Below are 23,580 nucleotides of genomic sequence, written 5' to 3' on the forward strand. Positions count from 1 at the left end.
TTTGAGCTTGAAAAAAGAAATTTCTACGTAATTTTTCAATATTTTTTTTTTCACTAAGCGGATCCGTCCATGCCTAATAAAACCGATGCTAACTATATAACAAGAGCTAAACATCCTTTTTGTCTCTTCTTCAAGACAAGTCAGGTTCTATTACTTGATATATATTGGGCAGTAATTGTGAACTAGTTGCCAGTACTTATTTTTGGTGTTGATGGTGCGACCTGAGAAGTACTACATACAGATATAAGGCACATAATACAGAGAAAAACTACTAAGGGGATGCCTCGACATTCGGAAGATAACCAGAAGCAGCAGCTGCGGCTGATTTCAGTAGCGTTCAAGGAGGCCTCTGTGGATTCACCTTCTTTCAGGGCGACTGTGAACTTTTTCCATACAAGGATAGACATTTTCGAGGAGTGGGTGGAGAAAACCATTGCATTCTATGAGCAGAAATATACACACTCGTTCGATGATTTCTACAGGATGCAAAATGCACTCCTGTCGCAGCTATTGCCATCGCCGTCGATGCTTAGTACTGGGTTAGTCAGCAACCAAGGGTTTACGCCCTCACTAGTGAACAATTTCACATATGATTACAGTGATTTCTCAGAACGCATAATGAAAATCCTTAAGTGCAGTGATCTACATCATTCAACTCCGCTCTTGGAGCTTATGAGTAACGCGATTGACCCATACAAGACTTGCAGGAAGAATTTTGACTACTTCCAATCTAAATACGACTCAATGTTGTCTACATTTCAAGCGACGAATATAAGAGATATCAATATTGACCCAGCCAATACCAAGAGTGACGCGATGCATTTATTTGCGCTTCACAAAAGTTACCTTGAGGCCTCGTTAGAACTCGTGGAAGCTATGTATAAGCTTCGACTACAAATTGATAAGTTTTTACTCGATACCATGAATAACATAAAATCTGATGCTACATTCTCATTTAAGGATGGTTCAAAGCCTGCAGACTTGATACCCTCGATGAATGAATACATGGGTGATTATTCAATGTGGATACAAAACGCAATTGATGGAGCAAGGGCTCTGGAAAACGATATTGATAATGCTAAAAAACAAGCCTACGATTACACAATCGGCCATATTACACCCTCAGATGATATACGTGATTATGATATCAAGCAAATAGCTGCTAACTCACTCATTTCAAATGTAAATTTCTACACTAACAAAACTCCAGAAATATCCGGTTGGTTATATATGAAAACATCTGTAGGTATGCCTAGTAGAGAAATATGGGTTAATAGATGGTGTTTCTTGCAGAATGGTATCTTTGGTACGTTACTGTTGGCTCCATCAAAAACGTACGTTGAAGAAACTGACAAATTCGGTGTGTTCCTTACTTCTGTAAGGTATAAGCCAGAGGAAAATAGGAAATTTTGCTTTGAAATCAAAATTTTCAAAGGAAGGAACTCTGATAGTCATGATCCGAATAAAAACGTCACATTAGTATTTCAGGCAAAAAGCCTGCAGGATTTAAAGGGCTGGTTGAATGCGTTTGAATCTTCTAAAAAAACTATATCGGGTTATGACCATAACAGTCTAGCATATGATATCGCATTCAGGAGATTTTCACCTAAATACATAGAATTTGCAGCCAGTACGACTACAAAAATTGATCAGCAAATTACAACATTTGATGAAAAAACAGAATCTCTTTTCCAAACTTATCAGTGTTCATTCTCCGAATATGAAGTACTGACTATAGGAGAGGATAAAATATATAACTTCCAAACTGTCATGACTCCAATGTCCACAAAGATGACCAATTTAGCATTTTTAGCTAGTTACACTGCTTATGGTAATTATTCCATGAATGCTGTTGTGGCAAATATTTGGGGTACCACAAATTGGAGTGACTATTCTCTCATATTATCTCCAGTACCTACAGTTAATCCAGAAAAGCCTTCAAAACCTGCGTCAAGATGTGTTAGCGCACATGACAAAATAATATATCCAGCATATTATCCATCGTCCATGAAATTCTATGATGTCCTCTTTAAGAACCTGTTTTTCTCTATTGATCAGAGATTGACTAGAATTGATGAAGAATTCCTGCTATTTAAGTTCGATTCCTTTTGGTGTCCAAACAAGAAACAGAAGTTTTCTTCTCTGTGTTATGTTACACAAAATAATCTATATTCTTATATCAACTCAATTGGGTTTGTATGTTTAACCAGAGTGAAATTAGAAGAACTTGTCTCGATAGAAAAGGATAAAACATCAAGAACTTTGGTTAGAATACACAATATTAGTGGATTACAATTAAGAATTCATGTACTCTTCTCAGATCCTGAAGCCGTAGCTTCTAAACTTCAGTATCTACTAGAGCAAAAGACTGCTAAAACCAAAACTGCTTTACCTGAGATTTTTGCAAAGTTTGCTGGGATCGATAGGGAAATCGAAATAAAAACCCAAAAACAAAAAGAGGCTATCGATAAGGCTGAGGACTCTGTTTATGATGCTAAGGGTAATGGAATTGACGCTAAGGTTGACACTCTGGAGGCTACATTCTGGAATATGACAACCGCCAATTATGAGCTATTAACGAGACGTAAAAACCTGGAAAAAAGCTCCACGACCTTCTATAGACATCATTATGATATACCTTGTAAAGGTTTAATGCACATTCTATTTGGTGATGAATCTCAAACATTTCCTAGAAGTTTATTCTTGGCTAGAAAAACAGGAACTAGAAATGTAAACTGGTATTGGAGAAAGAAAAATACAGATGAAGACGGTAACGTCGTTTTGACCAGAGATATCAGTTTCCTTTTGGATATAACAGATAACTTCTTAACTACCAGCAAATACTACGAGAAATATGGTCAAGAATTGGTTGTACAGCAAAGTATAATTAAGGCTATTGAAAATAAATACTATGAGATTGACCAGAGTCCGGTTCTAGTAAAGCTTCCTTTCTCAAGAATTATAAAAATTTCCTCTAAATATATTATCAGTGAAGGTTATGATCCTGAGAAGCACATTGAGAGCAAGCTAAAAATGCCATATAGTGGTGCATCTCTACATGTCCTTTATAATATTGAATTTTTGGATCCAAAGACTGGGGAAGCTGTCAAGGATCTGTGCTTTCTTGAAAGAGTCTACAAAGACTGGGTAATACACTTTTCCGGTTCTGAGTTCCTACTGCTCAGGAAATCGGTTAGATATTACTTGGAGAAAATGGGCAGGCATGGGAAAGTTATCAAAGCTATGAAGTTATGTGGTCTAATTGGCATCTCCGACGAGCCTCCAATTGAGGACGAAAAGATAGCTGCTGAAGCTGTTACAATACCCCGCCGAACTAAATCACCTCTATCAGAAGAGATTGGAACTGACGATAAACTGGATGAGACTGAAAAAAAGCAACCTAAGCAGCAGTACGATGTGCGCTACACATTTGGTATTCTAACAAAGGTGCTATTGAAAAGATTTGTGTACCGTATAGCAAACGTTTTCTTCTTCTTATTCAGGGTCCTAATCTCTGCGTTTATTAAATCTAGTTCTGTTGTAAAGAGCCTCAACCGTGGTCTGCTGATGATGCTGTTCTTGTCGGTCATATTCAACCTATATTTCTCTGGTCGAAGCACGCTCAACTACTGGTCCGTGAAGACTGCGGAGAAGAAATTTCAGCACTACATGCAGACATCTGGGAAATTCACTATGCAGAGGTCCATAAAGATCGACGAATTAGACTTGCTAACTGAGTACCTCGCAGTAGAACAGAACAACCTGGCATACAACAAGTTCCAGGAACAACTAGAACAACACGATAAGAGCTACAGATACAAAGAAACAAGGAAGGAAGTGGCTGTGAAACGTAATGAACTCCTCGTCGAACTCCGCATCCTCCAAAACATGGAAAGAGAACTGGTCCAAGGAGACTACAAGAAGTTCCTCATCGAGGAAGTAGACAGGTGCAGAGTGGCCAAACGCGAAGTCCCCGATATATACAACGATGACCGCAAGATACAGGCTTATTGTACGAGTTGCGAAAACGAACTAACAAGAATATCAAGACTTCTCTTATGAGCCCCCCCACTTGCAACAGATATATATCCTCCTGTTAACAATTAGCATCCATATAACAAAATCAAAAAGACCTAATTTATATTTAATTAATGCATAGAGTCACTCTTAACGACATTTTATTGAAGAAAGAAAAAAAAAGTGAAAAAGCCGTTGAATTTGGAAATTTGTCTTTAAGTTTCAATTTGTATAAATAGCCAGCAAGTCTGTGATTGTTCAATTAAAAAATCTCCTACCTTTCCTCTTTACACTAGTGGCTAATCGGATCAGAACAATAACTAGAAGACAGGATATCGTGGGGATGACACAACGTTGTGAGGAAGTAAGGATACTTCCTGGTAATAAATGTCTGCCCTTCTTTTCACTTGTCTTTTTTTGGTTTGTTTGACTTCTGTAGTTTTTATTTCCTTTTAATCTCTTCTAATTGTGTTTATGATGACAACTATTATCTCAGCTCACTCAGATCACCAATGATCGAAAACGATTTTCCTATCCAACATTCATCAAATGTAACTGATTTTTTAACACAATTTTTAGAAGTGAATATTAAAGGTATTTGTAAAGTAGCCCAGCTCGCAAACTTGTAACAATCTAAATAGCTAAGTAAAAAGACTTGGAAATTGTGCCCAACGCAACGCCATGAGCATTGACCATCTTCCATTGTGTAAATGCCACTGTGGGCATGCTCGACTTAAGAGCATTGCTTAATTTTTTTTTTTTTTCTTTTGACAGCTCGTTTGTCTATATTAAATTACATCCTTGTTTTGCACATACCTTTAAAAAGGGAAATACGGTTGTGATAATTCTCTTAAACATAGATTACTACTTAGGAAATAAATAAGTTATTGTCCATCCATGATGTTAGGTAAGGAGTATGTGGTGCAGTCGCTGTTGAATGATCCCGCATTTAGCAAGGAGTTCAAGTCTGATAACGCCAGTTTGGATGAAGGGTCATTGCTGGCCACTGATTCCCAACTCTCTGATGAGCTGCGTGATCTAATCGAACTAAAGACTGTCTCCTCGTTGATAAGAGAGTCTCAAGTAAATTATGAGCTTCTCGAGCTCGAAAACTGCTATTACTCCCTTTTGAACCTGAACAAGAAACTGAAGGTCAACCACGCTTTCTTGAAACAGTCTGTGCATTTTCAAAGATCAGTGGCTGTCTTTGTTGATAACCTCCATGCAAAATTGATTTCTTCCATCTATGAGATAATGGATACAGCCTTTTGGCGTGTGTCTGATCACTCTGTTGAATTTAAAGAAAGTATCGAGTATGGACCAGAAAACATCTCCTTCCAGTATGAGGAATTTGTATCCTTTATTAAAAAGGCCTTATATCCAGATAATTCGGTTAACAATTCACATTGGTTAATTGCGGATATCATACACACTGATACACAAGTTGACTTAAGAGATAAACTAAACAGTATATACAGCAACTACATCGAACAGAACAAGGCTGTTCAGATAATAAAAGCAACGTTGTTCTCGAGCCATCATGAATTTATGTGGAATAACGATTTGCAGCACAAACTCGCTGTATCTAAGTCAGATAAAACTACAATTCAGAGCAAGCTACAAAGTTTCAAAAACTTGCTGTGCTTCTTAGAAAAGGGTATCTCAAGTATAGACAGGATAACTATATTGAATAAAATTGGAAAAATAATGGAGACAGAGTACTTGAGATTTGTGAAAACCTATGCCACTGAAATTTTAGACGAGAATAATAAGGCTGTGAGGGAGCAAATCATTGAAGTAAACACACAATTGAAAGAAATCTCTGATAATACGAGCTGTAATTGGCGCTATCAACCAGAGGAAATTGAAAGATTACTAAATGATAAGCAGCTGTTCAAGAATCTGCTCATTGATAAAATAGTTGAAAAGGCGATATATGATTTAAGAGGTCTGTTGACTGAAAAGGACTGGGATACCAAGACCAATATTGAAATTGATAACATCGAGTATACCAAAGCAAATGACACTAATAATAATAACAATAATAATGATACAGTTGGAGCTTCAGCTGAAGACAATAATGATCAGTGGGAATGGAATGATGAGGAGGAGGCAGAAGAACCCGTTTCAGAAGCCCAACTTGATGAGTTTCCGATTAAGATAGATGACGACATTGAAGATGGCTGGGGAGACGAGATCGACTTGGAACTTGAGGATGATGAAAACACAGTAAATAAAAACGAATCAACGCATGCAAAACAAGAAAAGGAAGTACTCAATGAGGAAGACAACGATGGTTGGGAAGATGAATGGAATATTGATGAAGATTTAGACGACCTAAATACAACAGGAAATAATATCCCGAGACCAGAGATAGGGAACAGAGGCAGCAGTGATATTGTCCAGATAACTAAACTACCCACCAAATTTTTTGAAGTGATTGAAAAGATACGAAAGGACATCGAGCAGATTGATAGCTCCTTGTTAGGTTCTGAATATTTCAGATATAAGTTTAATGTGTTACAGACATTTCTATTCGCAACAAGTTTGCCTCACTACCATCATGCATGGTGGCAGTTTTATAATGACATGAGATATATTGCAACAAAAGACAAAGATTTAGTAAGAATACAAGAATTGGTATATAACTACATGGAAACTAACCTACAAAACTCTAAGAAAATAGCTAATAGAACTCTACTAGCACAATTAGAAGAATTTAAAAGGAATGAAAGAAATCCAAACTGGACAGAGACGATTGATGTTTTGCTACCTTTCCTACAAGACGAATTGAAAAATCTCACCAGTTTCATAAATGGTGAAGAAGGTGTTAAATATATTATCAGACTCTTTCAATTTATCTTTGAAGAAGTCATTATTCAAAATATTTTAAAATGGGAAATTATATCTGAAAAGAATTCGGAAGATATAGCTGAGCTACTAGGTCTGTTACTTTCCAACACTGAAAATGAACGCCTAAAAAATGTACCGCGCTACAAAGAGTTGTACGAAAGAGTTGCTGTAATCGCTAGACTATTACCACTTCATTTGAAAGACATTATGGAAATGTTCTATAACGGTGACTTCTACTTATTTACCACAGAAGAAATAATTACCTGGATAAAACTTCTATTTGCTGATACACCGCTAAGAAGAGATGCCATCGAAGATATCTACGAAATCAGACGTACAGCTCTGGAAGATTAACTAAAAACTTAACACATATATAAAACATAATTCTTCCTTTAGTGTTTTTATCTATCTTTATTTTGTGAATCCCACATGATTTCTCTCTTTCTACGTAAATTAAGGTGCGATTGTTCATATTAAGGCTGTTTCTCTTTTCTGTAAAACGTCGATCATATAATAATGCTAAATAAACCTTTATGCACCACCATTAAGATTTACAAGATTGAAGTTTAAAATTTCTGCATTATCATCAAATTATAAAGCCCACGAATAAAATTACAATGACTAAAAACAACCACTACCAATTCAATGTCGTGATGACATGCTCCGGCTGCTCGAATGCCATCAACAGGGTTTTAACCAGGTTAGAACCAGAAGTCTCTAAGATAGATATCTCCTTAGAGCAGCAAACAGTAGATGTTTATACCTCTCTACCATACGACACAATCCTTTCAAAGATCGAAAAAACAGGTAAAGAGGTCAAGTCCGGTACTACATTGTGAATAACTAGCTAATAGAATGCAGAACATAACGACTGCGTACATACATTGTAAAATTTGAACTTTAAACGATATTGCTATCCATAAACAATACTAAAAGTAAATGGCTAAATATATATAAATAATATACTTTTGAATCTTAACCTATATTCAATTACAGATTTAATGAAATTACGTCATTTGTTAATATATGTAACTTTTTCATAAAAAGTGTGTGTTCTACGTATGTTTCTGTGTATTATTAATGTTCACTTAGTGCAAACTGAAATTGAAAAAAAAAAATGCGATGAGCTCATCTATATTGGTAGTAATATGAGTGCATTGTTTAACAGTTAGGTACAATCTAATCAGATAAAGCACTTATCTAATACGATTGCCAGACATGGATGTTGACGAGCTTCTTTTTTTGGAGGAACAGTATTATGCAGAAGGTTTCCAAGAGGGTAGAAATGAAAACTTGAAGAATAACCTTCTGGAAGGCAAAGAGTTTGGGTTACAGGTTGGTTTCCAAAGGTTTGTACTTTTAGGTCAGATGTTGGGGCTCTGTGATGTTTTGGAGTCTATGGGCCTACAGAATAAGTCTATCGCTAAGAATATTGCGACAGTAAGAGAACTAATCAGTACAGTACAATTCAATAACGAAGAGGAAAATGTAGAAGGTCTAGAAAAGACGCTAGTGAAGCTTAAAAATAAGTACAGATTGATTTTATTAGCATTCCAAAGGGAGTATAAAACTAAGGACCGTAAACCGTTGAACTTTGATGTGTTTGAGGACTTGGCAAGAGCTATTACAGGAGAGATAAAAGGTTATGTGGAGGATGAAGACGTCACAGAACAGAAAAACACCCAAGACCAGGCCCAGGCTTGGTAATTATAAATTTGAAGATCGGAAAATGGAACTAGCCGGGCCGCGGAATATAGTTAAGAAATGTGCATGTCCCCTTAAGGTGCATCCACCAATACGTGGTATTTAACTCTGACACTATATAATGTAGTGGGAAGTGGCTGATCTGTATTGACATATCGAGAATTCACATAACAGTAGACCAGGTCTGACTAGTCATGTGACATTTCATGTGGAGACTATCTCGAGTTATACGTGAGCTACTGGATAATAGGGTCGAGTAGAGATTGAATAATTATTGGAAGGTTACCTTCTTTCAATTATCGTTGTATTAAATATGGGCGTAAATAAGTTAGCTTAATTATATATTTTAGTTGATCCGTTAATTAGGTGACTACCTCGCATTTTATTGCTCATGGAAGTATGGGTGGTTGGCTGCTCTTCTAGCACTGATTCTGTTAATAGGATCATACGCTAGCAACTTATCTAAAAGATCTATTCCCTGCGGATCTAATGATGGTACTACCTCTGCGAGATCCTTACGACGCCATTGAGGGAAGCTAGGTTTGAAATCTGGAAGGTAAACGATATCAGGCCATATGGTCTCGTTCGGCGTGCCCAGCACGCGGAATATCTTAAATATCTGGTCAATTTCACTGTCACCACTGAAGATAGGTTTACGGTTGCACATCTCTGCAAAGATACAACCAATGGACCAAGTGTCAACACCGGTACTATATTGTTTACCACCTAGCAACACTTCAGGGGCACGGTACCACAAAGTGACAATTTCATGCGTATAAGCCCTTAATGGTACACCGAAGGCTCTCGCAAGACCAAAATCACCCAGCTTTAAATTACCTTCCTTATTGATTAAAAGGTTTTGTGGCTTCAAGTCACGGTGCAATATACGGTGAGAGTGACAGTAGGCAATACCTTTACACAATTGCATCATAAATTTTTTGATAATATTATCACCCAGCGGCTGATCCTTGGGTATGCTCTCCATATATCTCTTCAAATCTAGATCCAAAAATTCAAAGACTAAGTATAACTTATGGGCATCACTGTGCACAATATCATATAGCCTCACGATGTTGTCATCCTTTAACTCCTTCAACAGAGAAATCTCACGGATCGCTGTACTTGGAACACCTTCATCCTCACTTTCCAATCTGATCTTCTTCAAAGCTACAATTCTCTGGTTCTTACCAGGCTTCAAATCAACAGCCTTGTAAACAACACCATATGTACCTTCACCAACCTTCTCTAGCCTCTTATAATTAGCTAGCTCACCACTCATTGCTGTATTTAGCTCTTCCGATACTTGTGAATCCTCTTAATTGGAGATGATATTCAAAGAATAATGAGAAATATATAACTTTCTACCAGAACTCAACAACAATCCAGACTTTAGAAGCTTGATATATAAGAAGAATCTAGTTCCAGTCGAGATAAATATAAAATCTCAAGAATTAATTAAATTTCAATATCATGGAAAACCAGCGACGAGAGACTTCCTTTACGCGTACCCGCGCCAAATGCGGAAAAAAATTTTAGGTATTTTAGGGTTGAACAATGAGAGGGGGGTTGAAACCCTAGGGCTAATATATATTATCCTCTTAAAATCGGTAAGTATTACTATAGACTGCTATATAAACTTAGCTTTAATGAATTGATAATGGTATAAAAAGTGGGTTGGAATATTGTATTTATGATACTTACTGCTGTTTGGCCTCTCTTACAGCCTTTCTGATGGCTCTCATTCTGATTGACTTGTGGAACTTGTAGTTAATTTCGTTAACAAGGTTTGAATAGACACCGAGAGTTTCTTCGATGACCAAATGGTATAGTGCGTGGGACCAGTAAGGGGTAATAGTACCAGATCTCTCTTGGGCACCGCAACGTCTACCGACGTTTCTCAAAGTGGCCTTGACGAAAGTACGAGGGTTTGGAATCATCATGGAGGACCTTCTCACTTTAGACATGGCACTAGTGACCAAGTAAGACAGGATAAATTCGACGTCGACGTTATCTTGGCTCAGTTCACCAGCAAGGGAGGATGACCAGTTTTGTAGGAAAGCCTTTGAACCACTGTATGTTGCCAACAATGGGGTAGGGATCAAACCACCGAAAGAACCCATGGTTAGAATTAAACCACGCTTACCCTTTTGCTTCTTTTCACCAGATTCCCTGTGAGCCTTAACTGTTTTGGTAATAATTGGAGCGATGATTTGAGTGATCATTAATGTAGCAGTGTTGTTAATGGTGATAATATTTCTCATTTCTTCCTCTTCAGTGGCCAAGAATGGGACTGGAATTGAATGAGATTGGCCAACATTGTTGACAAGAACGGAGATAGGAAGGTCTTTGCACAAGGTGTATATCTTATTGTAATTGTCCTTAGAATCTTTAGCGATATCAATTGATAGAATTTCAACCTTGTTGTGGTACTTGTCTTCAATTTCTTTCTTTAGAGCAATAAGCTTAGACTCTGTTCTAGATATCAAAACCATGTTAAAACCGCGACTGGCTAATTGGAAGGCAAACTCCTTACCGATACCATCACTAGCCCCGGTAACAACGGCATAGTCGCCTAGCTTACATCCGTACTTTTCATAGTTAACAGGTGGTAAAACGAAAAGGTCTAATACCGTAGAGGCAACCCTTAAGACAAAAGGAACCAATTTCAGGATACCATAAGCAAACACAAACCATAGAAATAGATTAAATATCGTGCTATTCTTGCTGGCTGCTTCTAACTCTTCTACAAACGTCATTTTTTATTCACTGCTGTTAAGGGAGTTCCTAAAAGGGAGTTAATTGGATTCTTAAACTTTTGCTATGCCAATTGAGCCGTACTATAAATATTACCACATGCCCTTGCTTGACTATAAACTAATTATTACATCTACCCTGGATATAGGCTACCGCGTACCTTTCAAAGCGAAAAGTTAAAGAGCCCTAACATTTAAACTAAAAGTGTTCGTATGACATAATAATACGTGTGACCAATAATTAAATAACATTGAGTTTATTTGTTTAGTCATAATTAATTTATTAGAATATTAAATATGTAAAGAAGCTGTAGATATTCGACTAAAGATCATAAAATTTTAGTATTCATTGAATTAATTCTTAAGAAATATCATATGTTATATCATTGAATTTAACAAGAATACAAAATTGGGAAATAATTATAACAGGAAAAAACATATAAGTCATAAAAAAAAGGTATTCATTAGTATTATTCTGTAACTGTAGGTATGAGATAATAGGTTGTTCTCATTATCTTATGGTAGATTAGAATAAAATAAGTGTTTGTGTTCTTATTTTAATTTTATTTTCTTTTTTTTTTTGATTAGCTTAACGTAGCTAAGTTATCTGGTTGGTTTACCCATGTTGTCATGTCCTTCCTAGCGTTTTTGAAGCTCTGATTTTTCAGCTTATCTTCTTCTATGGTAATTAGCTTAGAGATCCTGTTACAGCCCTCGATTAAAACAGGTATTTTCATGGACCGTTTCCACAACTTGAATCTAACAAGGTGACGGACATCTGTTATTTGGTTAAGATTTCTAATTTCAAGGACACTTAAGTTTGGAAAGTAGTTGAAAGCAAAAAGCATAGGTATTGAGAAATTGGTCAGTTGTGAACAGTTATTTAAGGAAAGTCTCTTAATGTTTTTACCACAAATTTGTGCGAGTTCCCATAATGAAGCATCGTTGATAGAGCAGCCCGCCACTCCCAGAGTTTCGATTTTTGTGTGTTTAGCTAAAGCAATAACTGATAGTCCAGTAATTTTGTTGCTATTTCTATGTCTGCCAATGTTACAGTTGACAAGATTTTTACAGTGTGTGCTTATAGCAACTATACCTGCGTCACTGATATTATCACAAGCCCTCAAATCAATGGTTTTTAAGTTTGGCATATGTCTAGATATCTGGATTAAATAATTGTCATCAATTAATTTGTTACCAGGTAAGACTAAAGTTTCTAGTTTAGAAGTTTTCTTGAACCAACTGATAGGTGGTAGTATATTAGGGCAAACATAAAATTCCAAGATTTTAAGCTCTGTTGGGTCTACAAAATCCTCTAAACCCAATATATCAGCTTCGACAAGACTGTTCAATTTGTGTAGAATGAGTATATTTGGTTTAGCAACAAAATTTTTGGTATGACTTAAGAAGTGTTTGAATTTGGAAGTCGATGAAAAACAAAGGTTTTCCATTAAAATTTGCTTGCCAACTTGATACCACAATTTATTCACTGCGATACAATTAGAAAGTGATGGGGTGACATTTATTTTTTCGCTATCTTTATGTTTTTTCTTAGATTTGCCAGAAACTATTGTTTCCTGTTCAATAGTTGACAGTTGTTTAAAGATATTCTCGACAATTTCTGGAATTTCGAAAATTTTATGAGGTCTTTCAACCGAGAAAATACTTGAATCACAAGAGTTAATAATCGATAATTCAGAGAAATCATTTATTAATCTCTCATTTTTGCATTCTTCAAAATTGGGAATAGAAGTAAGTGAGCTCAAACTACTAGGTGATGACCAGATGCGATCTTGTTTGATGGGAGTACCTGTTGGAGTTGGTAAACAATTTTGGATTAGATTTTCATCTGAGACTTTTGGGGAATATAGGTATAAGTTCAATTTTGGGCTGGAAAACTTTCTTTGGAAAATCTTCTTAAAGTTTAATTTCGAATTGGAACTAAATTTTTTTTGAGGAGTAGTGGGTTCAGGTGTAATATCATTGTAAGCTAAGGATAAGTCTTCTTGGGATGAGTTCGGTGTGATTTTTTTGGTTGGTCTCCCGTAAGGTGAATTTTCTAATTGAACGTCTCTGAATCTTTTAACTGAGCCATTTTCCATATTTTGAGTTGTCGGGAAAATCATCAAATATTCAAGCAATATAAATTACTTCTTTTAAATTGGTATGATTTGTTTTTAGTCGCTTTAGATTTTATTATTTGATATTTTAGAATATAAAAAGGTCAAATAAAGTTGGATAAAAAAAAATTAGTTATAATTAAAAGAAAGGATGGATTTTTAATACCAGAATAGTTAAGTTTTTAAATGAGTGAAATGTTTTCGAAAGCAAAAAATAAAAAGAAAATAATTAGTAATAATCCCGAGTATTTTCTTTATTATGGTTTTAGTTTATAGTAAATTAATGAGAGTAATTTTGAAAATTGATTTGGATGTTACTCTTATTGCTGGCCAAAATAGAGCATGCAATATTAATTGTTGTAGTGATATGCAAATTATATTTCCCCTAGTTAAAAATAAAGAGATGAGGATAATATAGTATTTTTAATTTATTTGTCAAAAGGAGTGGATCTTTTCTTAATTAAAAGAAAGAAGAGCTTGTATCTTTTTATTTGTTAAAATTTTTAAAAGAAGTGGTGCTTGTTACCGACTTGATTTTGCTAGTTGGAAATTAATTTTTTTTTTTTAATTATGTCAAAAAAAAAAATAAGTATATTTTATTATGAAGTAGTTTGAGTTTGATTCTTGGTAGTTAACAGTATTTATACCTCACTTAGAAAAAAAAAATGAAAAGGAATGGACACCCACTTTTAGTTTATTGGATTTGGTATTTTCAATATCTATAGAAAAAATATATGAAATAATTTATAATAAGAAAATATGTAAATCACTTAGAAGAATATTAGTTTAATATAGATATATATATATATATATATTTGACATAATGAAGTCGATAACAAGATTGTGCCTGCTTTTGAAAAATATAAATAAAATAAAAAATAATTACTGGTCAACTAAAACAAAAACTCCAGCACTTTTTATTTTCTTAGGTTTGAGTATCTTCCCGCTTAGAAGAACAAGTTGGTGAAAACCATAAATAAAATAATGAAGGAAAATTAACAGCACTCAAACTCTCTAAGAATAATGCGTTCCCATAAAAAGTTGCTGTTGTGAGTACTGTTTGTTTTGTTTTGTTTTTTTTTTGTTTGTTTATAATTTACACTTCAAGCATCTTAGATCTCATGCATACTCCACAACCATGGTATAAGGAGATGTTCAAAAAATATATATGTTTTCAAGAAAGTCATACGGAATTGCGAACTGAATATCCCTAGAAAAACATCCAGCTTTTGCAATTGCGAAATTGCAATTTAATTCCGAAGCCTACAGTTAATATTTACCTTAACTATAGGCAAGCTTATAAACAATATAAGCTGATATATGCACCGAGCAAGCACTATGTCAATATAACAATATTCAAATGAAAACAAATTGATCATTGAAGCATGGTTTTTTTTTCTTTAACCAGCGAAATTTTAGAAATTGCTTAGAATTCTTCGTAGTGATCAAATAAAATCATCACAATAAACGGAGCCAGCGCAGCGGACAATGTATTTTAAAGTCTTTTGTCATCTTAAACGTGTACTAACACCGAAAATTCAGGGTAAATTATGTTGTGGACCAGAGAAAACGGTGTAGAAGCTAAGCGAAAAAAAATCAACGCTCAACGCTGTGCGGGTGTCGGAATGATAAAAATATTTAATGCTGGTCTTTACCTCTTGACCCAGCATTGGTACTCTATTAAGTACATTGTCCTGTAAACAGCTTATTTGTTATCCATTGACAACGTCCAATTGTTCCAAAAACATATTGAATATGGGTTACGCGCCATAGAGATACAAGAATATATCCATATCAGCAATATATAAGGCATCTAGTTGAAAAAGTTGGTGAATAGTAGTACTAAGTAGTGTGCCCCCTAAAGGCCTGATTTTATAAAGGTTATTGCTAATGCCGTTACGTTTTCTCTTGATTTCTACTATAGAAATGGGAAAACCCAATTAAGATGGTTTAATTATATTGGACTTCATATGTAATGTTTTGTGTGAGGTTGCCGGTGTTGTTGTTTTTTTTGATGTAGTAACTACAACATTTCAGTAGCTTAAACGTTCTTGTTATTTACGATTATTGTTTCTGTGATATTTATAGTTTAAACGTGTTAACAATGTCTACTACTATGTTTATAGTGTTCTACGACCTGTCTAAAGGTAAAAGGTGTACAATAAGATTTAGCCACATCGGTTTCCAGACTTTATTTTATTTTAAAATTTGGTACTTGGCCAGACCCATGCTCTTAGACACTGCTGGCCTTTTAGGCGAAGTTTTATAACAAGTGGGATGGCATTTTCTTTTTTCACTCACAATGTAATAAGTTCGATGCGGGAAATGTAATATATTTTTTCTTAGGTGAACCGCAGTTGAGCAAAAAAAAAGGAAGAAGAGATGTTAGTGAGCCCCCTCGGTGGACACTGTGAAGGTAAAAAGAGTTAGTACTCATAGTCATCTCTTTGCTCAAAAAGTTCCATCGCCCATTCATTCGTTTTTTCCCTAATCTGGAAGTCCTGGAGCAATTCTATTTGGGATTTGCTACTAAGAACTAAAAACTGTACGCTAATGGATAACCTCCGTGTTCTTTCTTTTTTTTTATAGGATGAATGCTCTCTTTTAAGACAATGGGAAGGAAAGGGAGAATTAACATGTCGATGTGGTTATTCACCATATTCTTAGTTGTTTAACTTCCAAGGCTCTAACTCCCTAAATGTAGTAGACACTCTAGAACAGTTATGAATAGAATGTAAGATAGAGAAAACCAGGAGTATCAAATAAAGGAATGAAAAAAAAAGAAATTAGTGATTTTTAATAGATTTATAGATAGCGACCACGAATAACTTAAGTGCTTCTATGTACAATATTGTCTATAACTCGGAAGGAAGGGGAGAGAGGGGGGGTTACTTCATGTGAAGTCATCATTACTGAAAAGTAACTTGTGCAAACATTTAACTACAGATTACTGCCTTCTCTCTGACCCACCCCACTTAATAGTCAAAATTATCGCTTTTGCACAAAAAAGAACAAGGGTCTATTTCAGTTCAATACTATAAAGTAACTCGAAATAAAAAAAAAAGAAACAATGGTATGAACCGCTGTATACTCACAATTATAACTCTGTAATCCTAATTAGGAATCGTTATACGGAATAAAATGAACTAAAATATTAGAATAACCCAAAAAAAAAAAAGAAAGCGTTGCCCTGATCCACACTGTTTGGTAATGGGAATATGAAATGTGTTTCTGAACAAATGCATGTATAACATTGTTGAGTCTTCTTTTTTTTCTATCTAGTATAACACATTTTCAGGTTTTCTTAAATTCTCTTCTGTATTGTGTGCTATGTGTCTTTTTGTGTTGAAATTTGCGATTTGAAAGGCCACACCATAGTAATTTCGTATCATGGTGGATATACCTTTGAGTTGCTTTCAGTAGAGATGCAACTCTAGTTAGTTACTTTTTTTCTACACTTATTTTAGTATTTTTGGAGTGGGTGGCTATATCAAATATATCGATGAGGGTTTTCTTTTCCAATTGTGCTTAAATTGGGGAGGTGGGGAAAATATTTAAAAATAAATTTGAAAATTATTGAATATCGAAATTATTATAAAATGAAATGATTCGATCCGAGCTTATTTTCGATTCGATAAATATTCTTGTTTTTTTTTTGAATTAATTTAATTTTTTTTATTAACAAAAAAATCAAAACAATATTATCAAGAGAGGTTCATTGTGCTGTTTCATTAATTGAAAAGAAAAGAAATAAACTACTTTAGAAATCATTTTTGGCTTATTGATTGATAGCTATAGTGACCCCTCGTGAAGATATTTTTCAAAGAACTATTACATTCCTTTATCCAAAGTAATAAAATTGGTTTGAAACAACCCTGTTTTATTAATTAGCATCGGAGCTATAGAATTGTTACTGCGACTGGAATAAAAATATCACCGTGAGTCACTCCCCATTGTCTTCCTCAAACTGATATTTAAAAAAGAGCAAATCATTTTCTAAAAACTCAAACTACCTTCGTTTCATTTTTTTGTTTCTTCTTTTCAATTCATATTTCCATTTTCAAATTCATTCATACTTATAGAAATAACCACATATTATTCCAGCAATTACTTACTCTTTTGTCGATATTCTTATAGAAACATTTTGATTATTTAACTAAAAGTTGTTTTTGATATCCAATATTCTTACTACGCATTATATTTCATTTAGTCATACTGGATAAGTTTCAATTTATTTTTATTTCTAGATTTTAAAAAAAAAATTAAGAAATAAAGGATACTACATTATATCATTAATAATTGATCCGTTTATTACCTTTTTTTTGAGTGTTAGGATTATTTATAAATACTTATAATTGGACTCTTGATACAATTTTGCATCTATGAACGACTTCATTAATTCCCCCATTTTTGAAAAAGACGAAATTGCTGAAGCAGCTGATAACTACTTGAAACCTATTCCACGTGAACCTACTAACCGATTTAGGGACTTCAGTTTCCCACGGCCAATAAACACTTCATTGGTTGAACAAAATAAAGCTGGTGGAGCTAACTCTAGAAGTAAGTCTGGTTCCCCTAAAATACATTCTATTAATACAGGTAGCACTTCCTCTAATAGCAGTAATAGAAGTTCAAAAGGCTATACCTATGAGGAACGTAGTGATATTAGATCAGAGAACTCAGTAGAATCATTTGCTAGGCAAATATCGCCGCCGCCTTTAACGCCTACTAGGTCGAGATCCAGACACAGAAAAAGCTATGCAATATCCGTTAGCTCACCTGAAGAATTATATCAACCCCAAACTCCAAAATCTCCTGTGCATTTCTTGGGACCAAATGATTTGTTGACATCTCCTACGGTTGGAGAAATCACGTATAAACATCAATTATCACCCAACGATACTATCCAAAACACTAACGAACAAATCAGAAAAAATTCTATTGGTATATTTGGTAGTTTGTCAGAGTTTGCCGAGAAGAATCATATTGACTTAAAGGGTAAAGTTTTCGCCGATACTAACGAATATGACAAACCTCTTATAGATCTTGAACAAGTTTCAAAACGTGAATAAGAAACATGTCACATCATATTAAGCTACGTTCTTAATTTTCAATATAGTTTTGGCAGTTGTTTTTTTTGTTTCATTAGTTTATTTATTATTGTCATTGACTCAAAACTAATATTTGTTCGAACTCAATTTTTATCAGAGTTCTTGTGGATAACTGAACAATTAAATATTAATACCCATCATAAAGGATTATTTTCTTTGTATTATATATAAATTTAATAAAAACATTAACGAATCATAAGATATCAAATATATTTATAATTTGCTACATATCGTAAAGTTCGATAATCGAAGTTGAACTAGCCTTACAGTTTATATAAATATCAATAAATTTAGATTTTTTATTTCTGTTCTATAAGAAAAGTTTATCACCAGGTTCTCACTTTCAGTAAGTGATGTTCGGATTGTGGCACCTTATGTGGATTACTAAAGATAGTATGTCGGCAAAAAATGATGTCATCTTATCATTAGAAAAGTTGATTAGCATAGGTTTTATTAACTTTTATTTTTTTTAAATATTACAATCCAGTACGTCTCTTTATGGCTTCAACTTTATCCCATTTAGTTATCCATTCTTCACTGCGTTTTTTCGGTACAAGATATAATTTTAGAGAGGAGTCAAATAGAGGAACATCTGGGGCCTCCTTTCGAAGTATATCGTGAAACGTCATCTTTTTTCCAGCCTTTACCAATCCACCGCTAACGGTTTCCATATATGCCACAAGACTTTTGGAGTTGTAACCTTCATGTTCAGGCTTTTCGAACCACTCAGCAGGGCGATCCATGAGCACATCGATAATTTCACCAACTGAAGTTAATTCTCCAACCTCAGCAATGAAGTCAAATTCGTCCGACAATGGGAACATTGCTATAGCTGGATATATCATTTGAGATTCAGGGTCCATTGTATCCTCCAACCGCATCTTAGCATCCTTTAACAACTCTGCAGGATGTGCTGTCGAGATATCTGTAATGTTACGAACTATTTTGGAGTTCTCTAGCATTATAGCTTCATCCTCACGACGTTTACGTTCTCTTTCCAATTTAGCAGCTTTCTCTTGCTCTTCGTTAACCTTTTTCTCAATGTGTTCTCTCAGGGTTTTCAGTGAGCTATTTTTTGTATCTATTTTGAGTCCAAAATCAACTGATTCCAAAGCTTCAGTGAGTTTTCCAAGCAACATGTATGCCTTACCAATACGGTAGTAGCACTTGACGTTACGTGGATTATAACCTAGAGCCGCTTTACAATCATTAATGCAGCGACGATAATTCTTCAATTCCAACTCACAAGCAGCACGATTAGCGAAGAGTGATTCGTTGATCGACGCCACATCGCACTTCATATCAATCCCCTTCTTGTACAACTCCCTGGCGTCACTATACCTTTTGACTTTGTACAAATCATTACCTTGCTTCTTGAAGTTCTCAGCAACTTCGTGAGGCTCACCTTCATACGCCAACGCCTTCAGAGCCTCTAACTCCACGTTCTCTCCACCATCACCATCTGAATTATCAAGCTTTGTCATAAAAAATGGCATTCTGTTCAACTCTTCAAGCACCTCATCAGTAGACTTGTCCTGAAACTCTGCCAATTGAGGAGGCAATACAGGATCATTGATCCCCGGCACATATTTTTGCGGCTTCTTATATTCTTTCTTCTCACTCATGCGGATACAAATTCTAGTAGATATTAATCACCTATTTCTTTTTGCACAATATACCGAAACTTAAATTACAGCTTTGTCGATAACATTGCAATATAATAACATAGCTCATCGCATCGATTTTTTTTTTCAGTTTTTTCATTTTTTTTTTCAAAGTTTAAACTTAAACATTTCTTTTTTTTCAGAGCAAGGGTATCATGCGTTCGAATCATGAATAATGCATAATTATATAAACCACAAGTTTCTGATATTTTGTGTATATAAAAAGTAGTAAACACTGCTTAGCACCTACCTTTTGTAGCATAATGACTCAATGTAACTATATAAATAGCATTACACGTCAGGAAGGCTGTTGTGTTAATATATTAAATACATCGATTGTATTTTTTAATAATGTATCAAACAGGAATTGAACTGAAGACATTTTCTTATATTTTTTCATATTGTATTTTTTTTTTTTTGGCGTTTCTGGCTTATATAGCAATATCCAATTTGTTTAATGAGTTTATTCAGATTTCATGAATCTGGAGAACAAGAGATCTTGGCCTTTATGAGTCAACCAGCTTCGTCATTCCTGTCATTTAATCTACCACTATAACGTTTGGTTATTTTTTTTGGTTATTTCTAGGGAAGTATAAATTTTTTATGGGTCCCTAGATGGATTGGACCTTGAAAGCTGCGAAGAAGAAGACGAATGCGATACCTGGCGGGTCCAGGTCCATTATAGAGTCGTTAAATGCGTTAAATAATATTTGTGATGAGGGACAGGAGGCAATAAACCAGATTTTGAAAGGTTTCGATGTAGTGCCGTATAGTGCGGTTAGCAGATCATTGGCAAACACTAACAATACTTCGATGAGCCCAGAGAACACTACTAATATTACTAGAAGTACTGAAGACAGACATACTGCGGTGCTGAATACACCGAAGGTAGAGAAAAATGATTTAGTGCCGAATGTTACACCGAGATCAATTTCAGAAAGCAAGGAAGAGGTAGATGTGAATCTTGCTTCGCATCTCAACAATGAAGTAGCAGAAGTTATACCTGTGAAGAGTCCATTGGAAAATGTCCTATCTAATACTTCGACAAATAATACTACGAATGTAGTGTCAAATAAAAATGAGGCCGGGAGGAAAAAAGATCGAGAATCTGGCTGGTCACCGTTCAAGGCAGATCGATCAATGCAAAACATCAGTATGCAATCGACGGATAACCGTGTATTCCATGAAACGAGCACTACTTATGCTAGGAACTCTGAAGAGAAGATAACCGCTGAAAAGAAACTGCAATTCTCAGATAGCCATGCTGATCACAAGCCATTGAGCTATCCTTTAAGAAGTACCAAACCCTTGAGTGAAAGTGAAAGAGCATTTCGAAAGAAGTCAAATATGTTTATTCCGTTACCTAGCAAAGAAACATTTGTTATGAAGTCTTCACCAGGAGAAAACGAAAGAAAAGAAATGGAACTTGCTACTACCCAACAGAAGGATGAGCTAGAGAAGGATCTTATCAAGGATTCTGCGAAGGCACCAAGAGCTATTTCTGAGGAGATTACGGAAAAGAGGAAAGAAAGTCTCGTTGAGCCACAGACTATACCTAGAAAGATAAATAACAATACGCATTCAAGTGTTTTTGAAAGGCTTTCATCAATTCCTACTAAATCATTTCAGAAAAAAATTTCGAAACAAGCATTAGAAAAGAACAATCCTTCTTCTGTAACTAATAGAAGACTATCTATCCACAATAATAGATCAGATAGGAAGAGCATTGTAAAATCGACGCTTGATACGTCTATGCAGGATACATTGAGAGATATTTTTGTATCATCTAATAACAGCAACCCAACAAAAAAAGATTCAACACCCCTGAAGAAGGACGTTGATGATGGTAAGTTACCTAAATTTCGGAAATCACTTCTGCCAACAATGAGGAGGTCTTCCTTGGCATCGTCAATTAGTGCTATAAAGATAAGTAATGACCAAGCAGGTAAAAAATCAGAGTTAGACATAGGCCTGAAAAAATCTATACCTGCAATAAAAGAGGACACACATACTAGGATAACCCCCTTAAAACCAATATCATCATCGATTATATCGCCGACAAAATCAAGTTTATTAAAATCAGTACAGAAAGGGTCGCCAAAGCGTATAGAGAAAAGCCCAGGAATACACTCAATAAAATCAAAAATACAAACAAAACATGACAGATTGACTAATTTTCAATTAATGCCTACGCTAGAATCAAAGAAAACTGAACTAAAAAAAAAGTTGAATAAACGTTTGTCTGAAGTTATGAGAACTCAATTCGAGCAACAACGGAAGAAGACCAAGCAAAAGAGAAAATCACATATAAACGAAGAGATTAGAAAGCAGAAAAAAACCGTTAATGAAACAAAAGAGAATAGCTTCAGCGTGTCAGAAGTACTCTCTGATGGAAGTAACTTTATAAGATATCACGAAAAAGGCCATCGTCATTTCGAAACGACTAATGAAAATAGAAGAATATTGGATACAATCGATACTGTAGATCATAGAGTATTTATTGGGGAAAATCATGTCAAGAATGAAAAATTAGATGGCGATTGTTCTTTACCTGAAATTTCCTCTGATTCTGAGGCTGAAGAAACCCAAGTGCTGGCAACTTGGGCAGAACCTGCTAACCTGGAAAAATGTATGTTGGAGCAGAGATATATGGATCCTGTTGAAATTTTTGGTCCTGTATATCCCTTAAAACCTGAAGAAATTTTTAGATCGTCTCGAGTTTCTAATATAAAGTCTAAAAATTAGTTTTTCGAATGCGTCAATAACATGGATGTTTTGATCGCTAATTAATGTAATATTTAAACCATAGTTTTAACCTATCAGATTTGCTATTAGTTTTCCATTAACCCAAGATATTATATTTATAACATCTACCTATAACCAGTCAAAATGGAATAAATTCTGTAGAGATTATAGATGTTGCACAATAAGTAATAAATAGAAAATAAATATATTGACACGATTCTGTATACTTCGCTATTGATCGCCTCTATGCTAAGGCTATATGCTACAAACTCTTCTAAGAAATAATGCTGTCTCTGTGCGTCGAATAATTTAAATTAGTATAACTGCAATTAGATGTCTAATATGGAGAATTATTAAGTAACTGGTTGACATTTTTAGGATACAGATTTGGGCAACTAATTTTGCTATGTTACAGATTGATAATATATAGTTTACTGTAAAACTTTCGAATTACCAAATCTGTCATTATATTTAGTACTATGGACACTTCTTGTCGTTAGCAAAAAAATAAATAAATAAGAGAAACTTGAAATTTTAACAAAATATAATTTATAAACTGTTTTATTAGCTACAATATATACGGTGGATAGTATTTAACCTTTTAGAAAAAACT

At 34.8% G+C, this 23,580-nt stretch overlaps 10 protein-coding genes across 10 annotated transcripts; 6 read left to right on the forward strand and 4 right to left on the reverse strand.

Annotated features, from left to right (window-relative positions):
- Positions 1-279: 279 nt before the first annotated feature.
- Positions 280-4,062, forward strand: SIP3 (Sip3p; the record flags this gene model as incomplete). The annotated part of the gene is made up of 1 exon (XM_071054152.1): positions 280-4,062. The coding sequence occupies one exon, from the start codon at positions 280-282 to the stop codon at positions 4,060-4,062; it is 3,783 nt and encodes a 1,260-aa protein (XP_070910564.1).
- An 855-nt stretch (positions 4,063-4,917) lies between these two features.
- On the forward strand, positions 4,918-7,224 carry DSL1 (Dsl1p; the record flags this gene model as incomplete). Its single annotated transcript, XM_071054153.1, has 1 exon — positions 4,918-7,224. One exon carries the CDS (start codon positions 4,918-4,920, stop codon positions 7,222-7,224), a length of 2,307 nt encoding a protein of 768 aa, XP_070910565.1.
- Positions 7,225-7,487: 263 nt separating this feature from the next.
- Positions 7,488-7,709, forward strand: ATX1 (copper metallochaperone ATX1; the record flags this gene model as incomplete). Its single annotated transcript, XM_071054154.1, has 1 exon — positions 7,488-7,709. One exon carries the CDS (start codon positions 7,488-7,490, stop codon positions 7,707-7,709), a length of 222 nt encoding a protein of 73 aa, XP_070910566.1.
- Positions 7,710-8,088: 379 nt separating this feature from the next.
- Positions 8,089-8,577, forward strand: LTO1 (ribosome biosynthesis protein LTO1; the record flags this gene model as incomplete). Its single annotated transcript, XM_071054155.1, has 1 exon — positions 8,089-8,577. The coding sequence occupies one exon, from the start codon at positions 8,089-8,091 to the stop codon at positions 8,575-8,577; it is 489 nt and encodes a 162-aa protein (XP_070910567.1).
- A 379-nt stretch (positions 8,578-8,956) lies between these two features.
- On the reverse strand, positions 8,957-9,853 carry CDC28 (cyclin-dependent serine/threonine-protein kinase CDC28; the record flags this gene model as incomplete). The annotated part of the gene is made up of 1 exon (XM_071054156.1): positions 8,957-9,853. The coding sequence occupies one exon, from the start codon at positions 9,851-9,853 to the stop codon at positions 8,957-8,959; it is 897 nt and encodes a 298-aa protein (XP_070910568.1).
- A 418-nt stretch (positions 9,854-10,271) lies between these two features.
- Positions 10,272-11,330, reverse strand: IFA38 (ketoreductase; the record flags this gene model as incomplete). Its single annotated transcript, XM_071054157.1, has 1 exon — positions 10,272-11,330. The coding sequence occupies one exon, from the start codon at positions 11,328-11,330 to the stop codon at positions 10,272-10,274; it is 1,059 nt and encodes a 352-aa protein (XP_070910569.1).
- A 581-nt stretch (positions 11,331-11,911) lies between these two features.
- AMN1 (Amn1p) lies at positions 11,912-13,453 on the reverse strand (the record flags this gene model as incomplete). The annotated part of the gene is made up of 1 exon (XM_071054158.1): positions 11,912-13,453. The coding sequence occupies one exon, from the start codon at positions 13,451-13,453 to the stop codon at positions 11,912-11,914; it is 1,542 nt and encodes a 513-aa protein (XP_070910570.1).
- A 4,376-nt stretch (positions 13,454-17,829) lies between these two features.
- On the forward strand, positions 17,830-18,519 carry ICS2 (Ics2p; the record flags this gene model as incomplete). The annotated part of the gene is made up of 1 exon (XM_071054159.1): positions 17,830-18,519. One exon carries the CDS (start codon positions 17,830-17,832, stop codon positions 18,517-18,519), a length of 690 nt encoding a protein of 229 aa, XP_070910571.1.
- A 515-nt stretch (positions 18,520-19,034) lies between these two features.
- Positions 19,035-20,183, reverse strand: CNS1 (HSP70/90 family co-chaperone CNS1; the record flags this gene model as incomplete). The annotated part of the gene is made up of 1 exon (XM_071054160.1): positions 19,035-20,183. The coding sequence occupies one exon, from the start codon at positions 20,181-20,183 to the stop codon at positions 19,035-19,037; it is 1,149 nt and encodes a 382-aa protein (XP_070910572.1).
- Positions 20,184-20,837: 654 nt separating this feature from the next.
- SLI15 (Sli15p) lies at positions 20,838-22,967 on the forward strand (the record flags this gene model as incomplete). Its single annotated transcript, XM_071054161.1, has 1 exon — positions 20,838-22,967. One exon carries the CDS (start codon positions 20,838-20,840, stop codon positions 22,965-22,967), a length of 2,130 nt encoding a protein of 709 aa, XP_070910573.1.
- Positions 22,968-23,580: the final 613 nt, after the last annotated feature.

The sequence above is a fragment of the Nakaseomyces bracarensis genome (assembly GCF_045282275.1).
Source record: "Nakaseomyces bracarensis strain CBM3 chromosome Unknown Scaff12_0, whole genome shotgun sequence".
In the NCBI taxonomy this organism is placed as follows: domain Eukaryota; kingdom Fungi; phylum Ascomycota; class Saccharomycetes; order Saccharomycetales; family Saccharomycetaceae; genus Nakaseomyces; species Nakaseomyces bracarensis.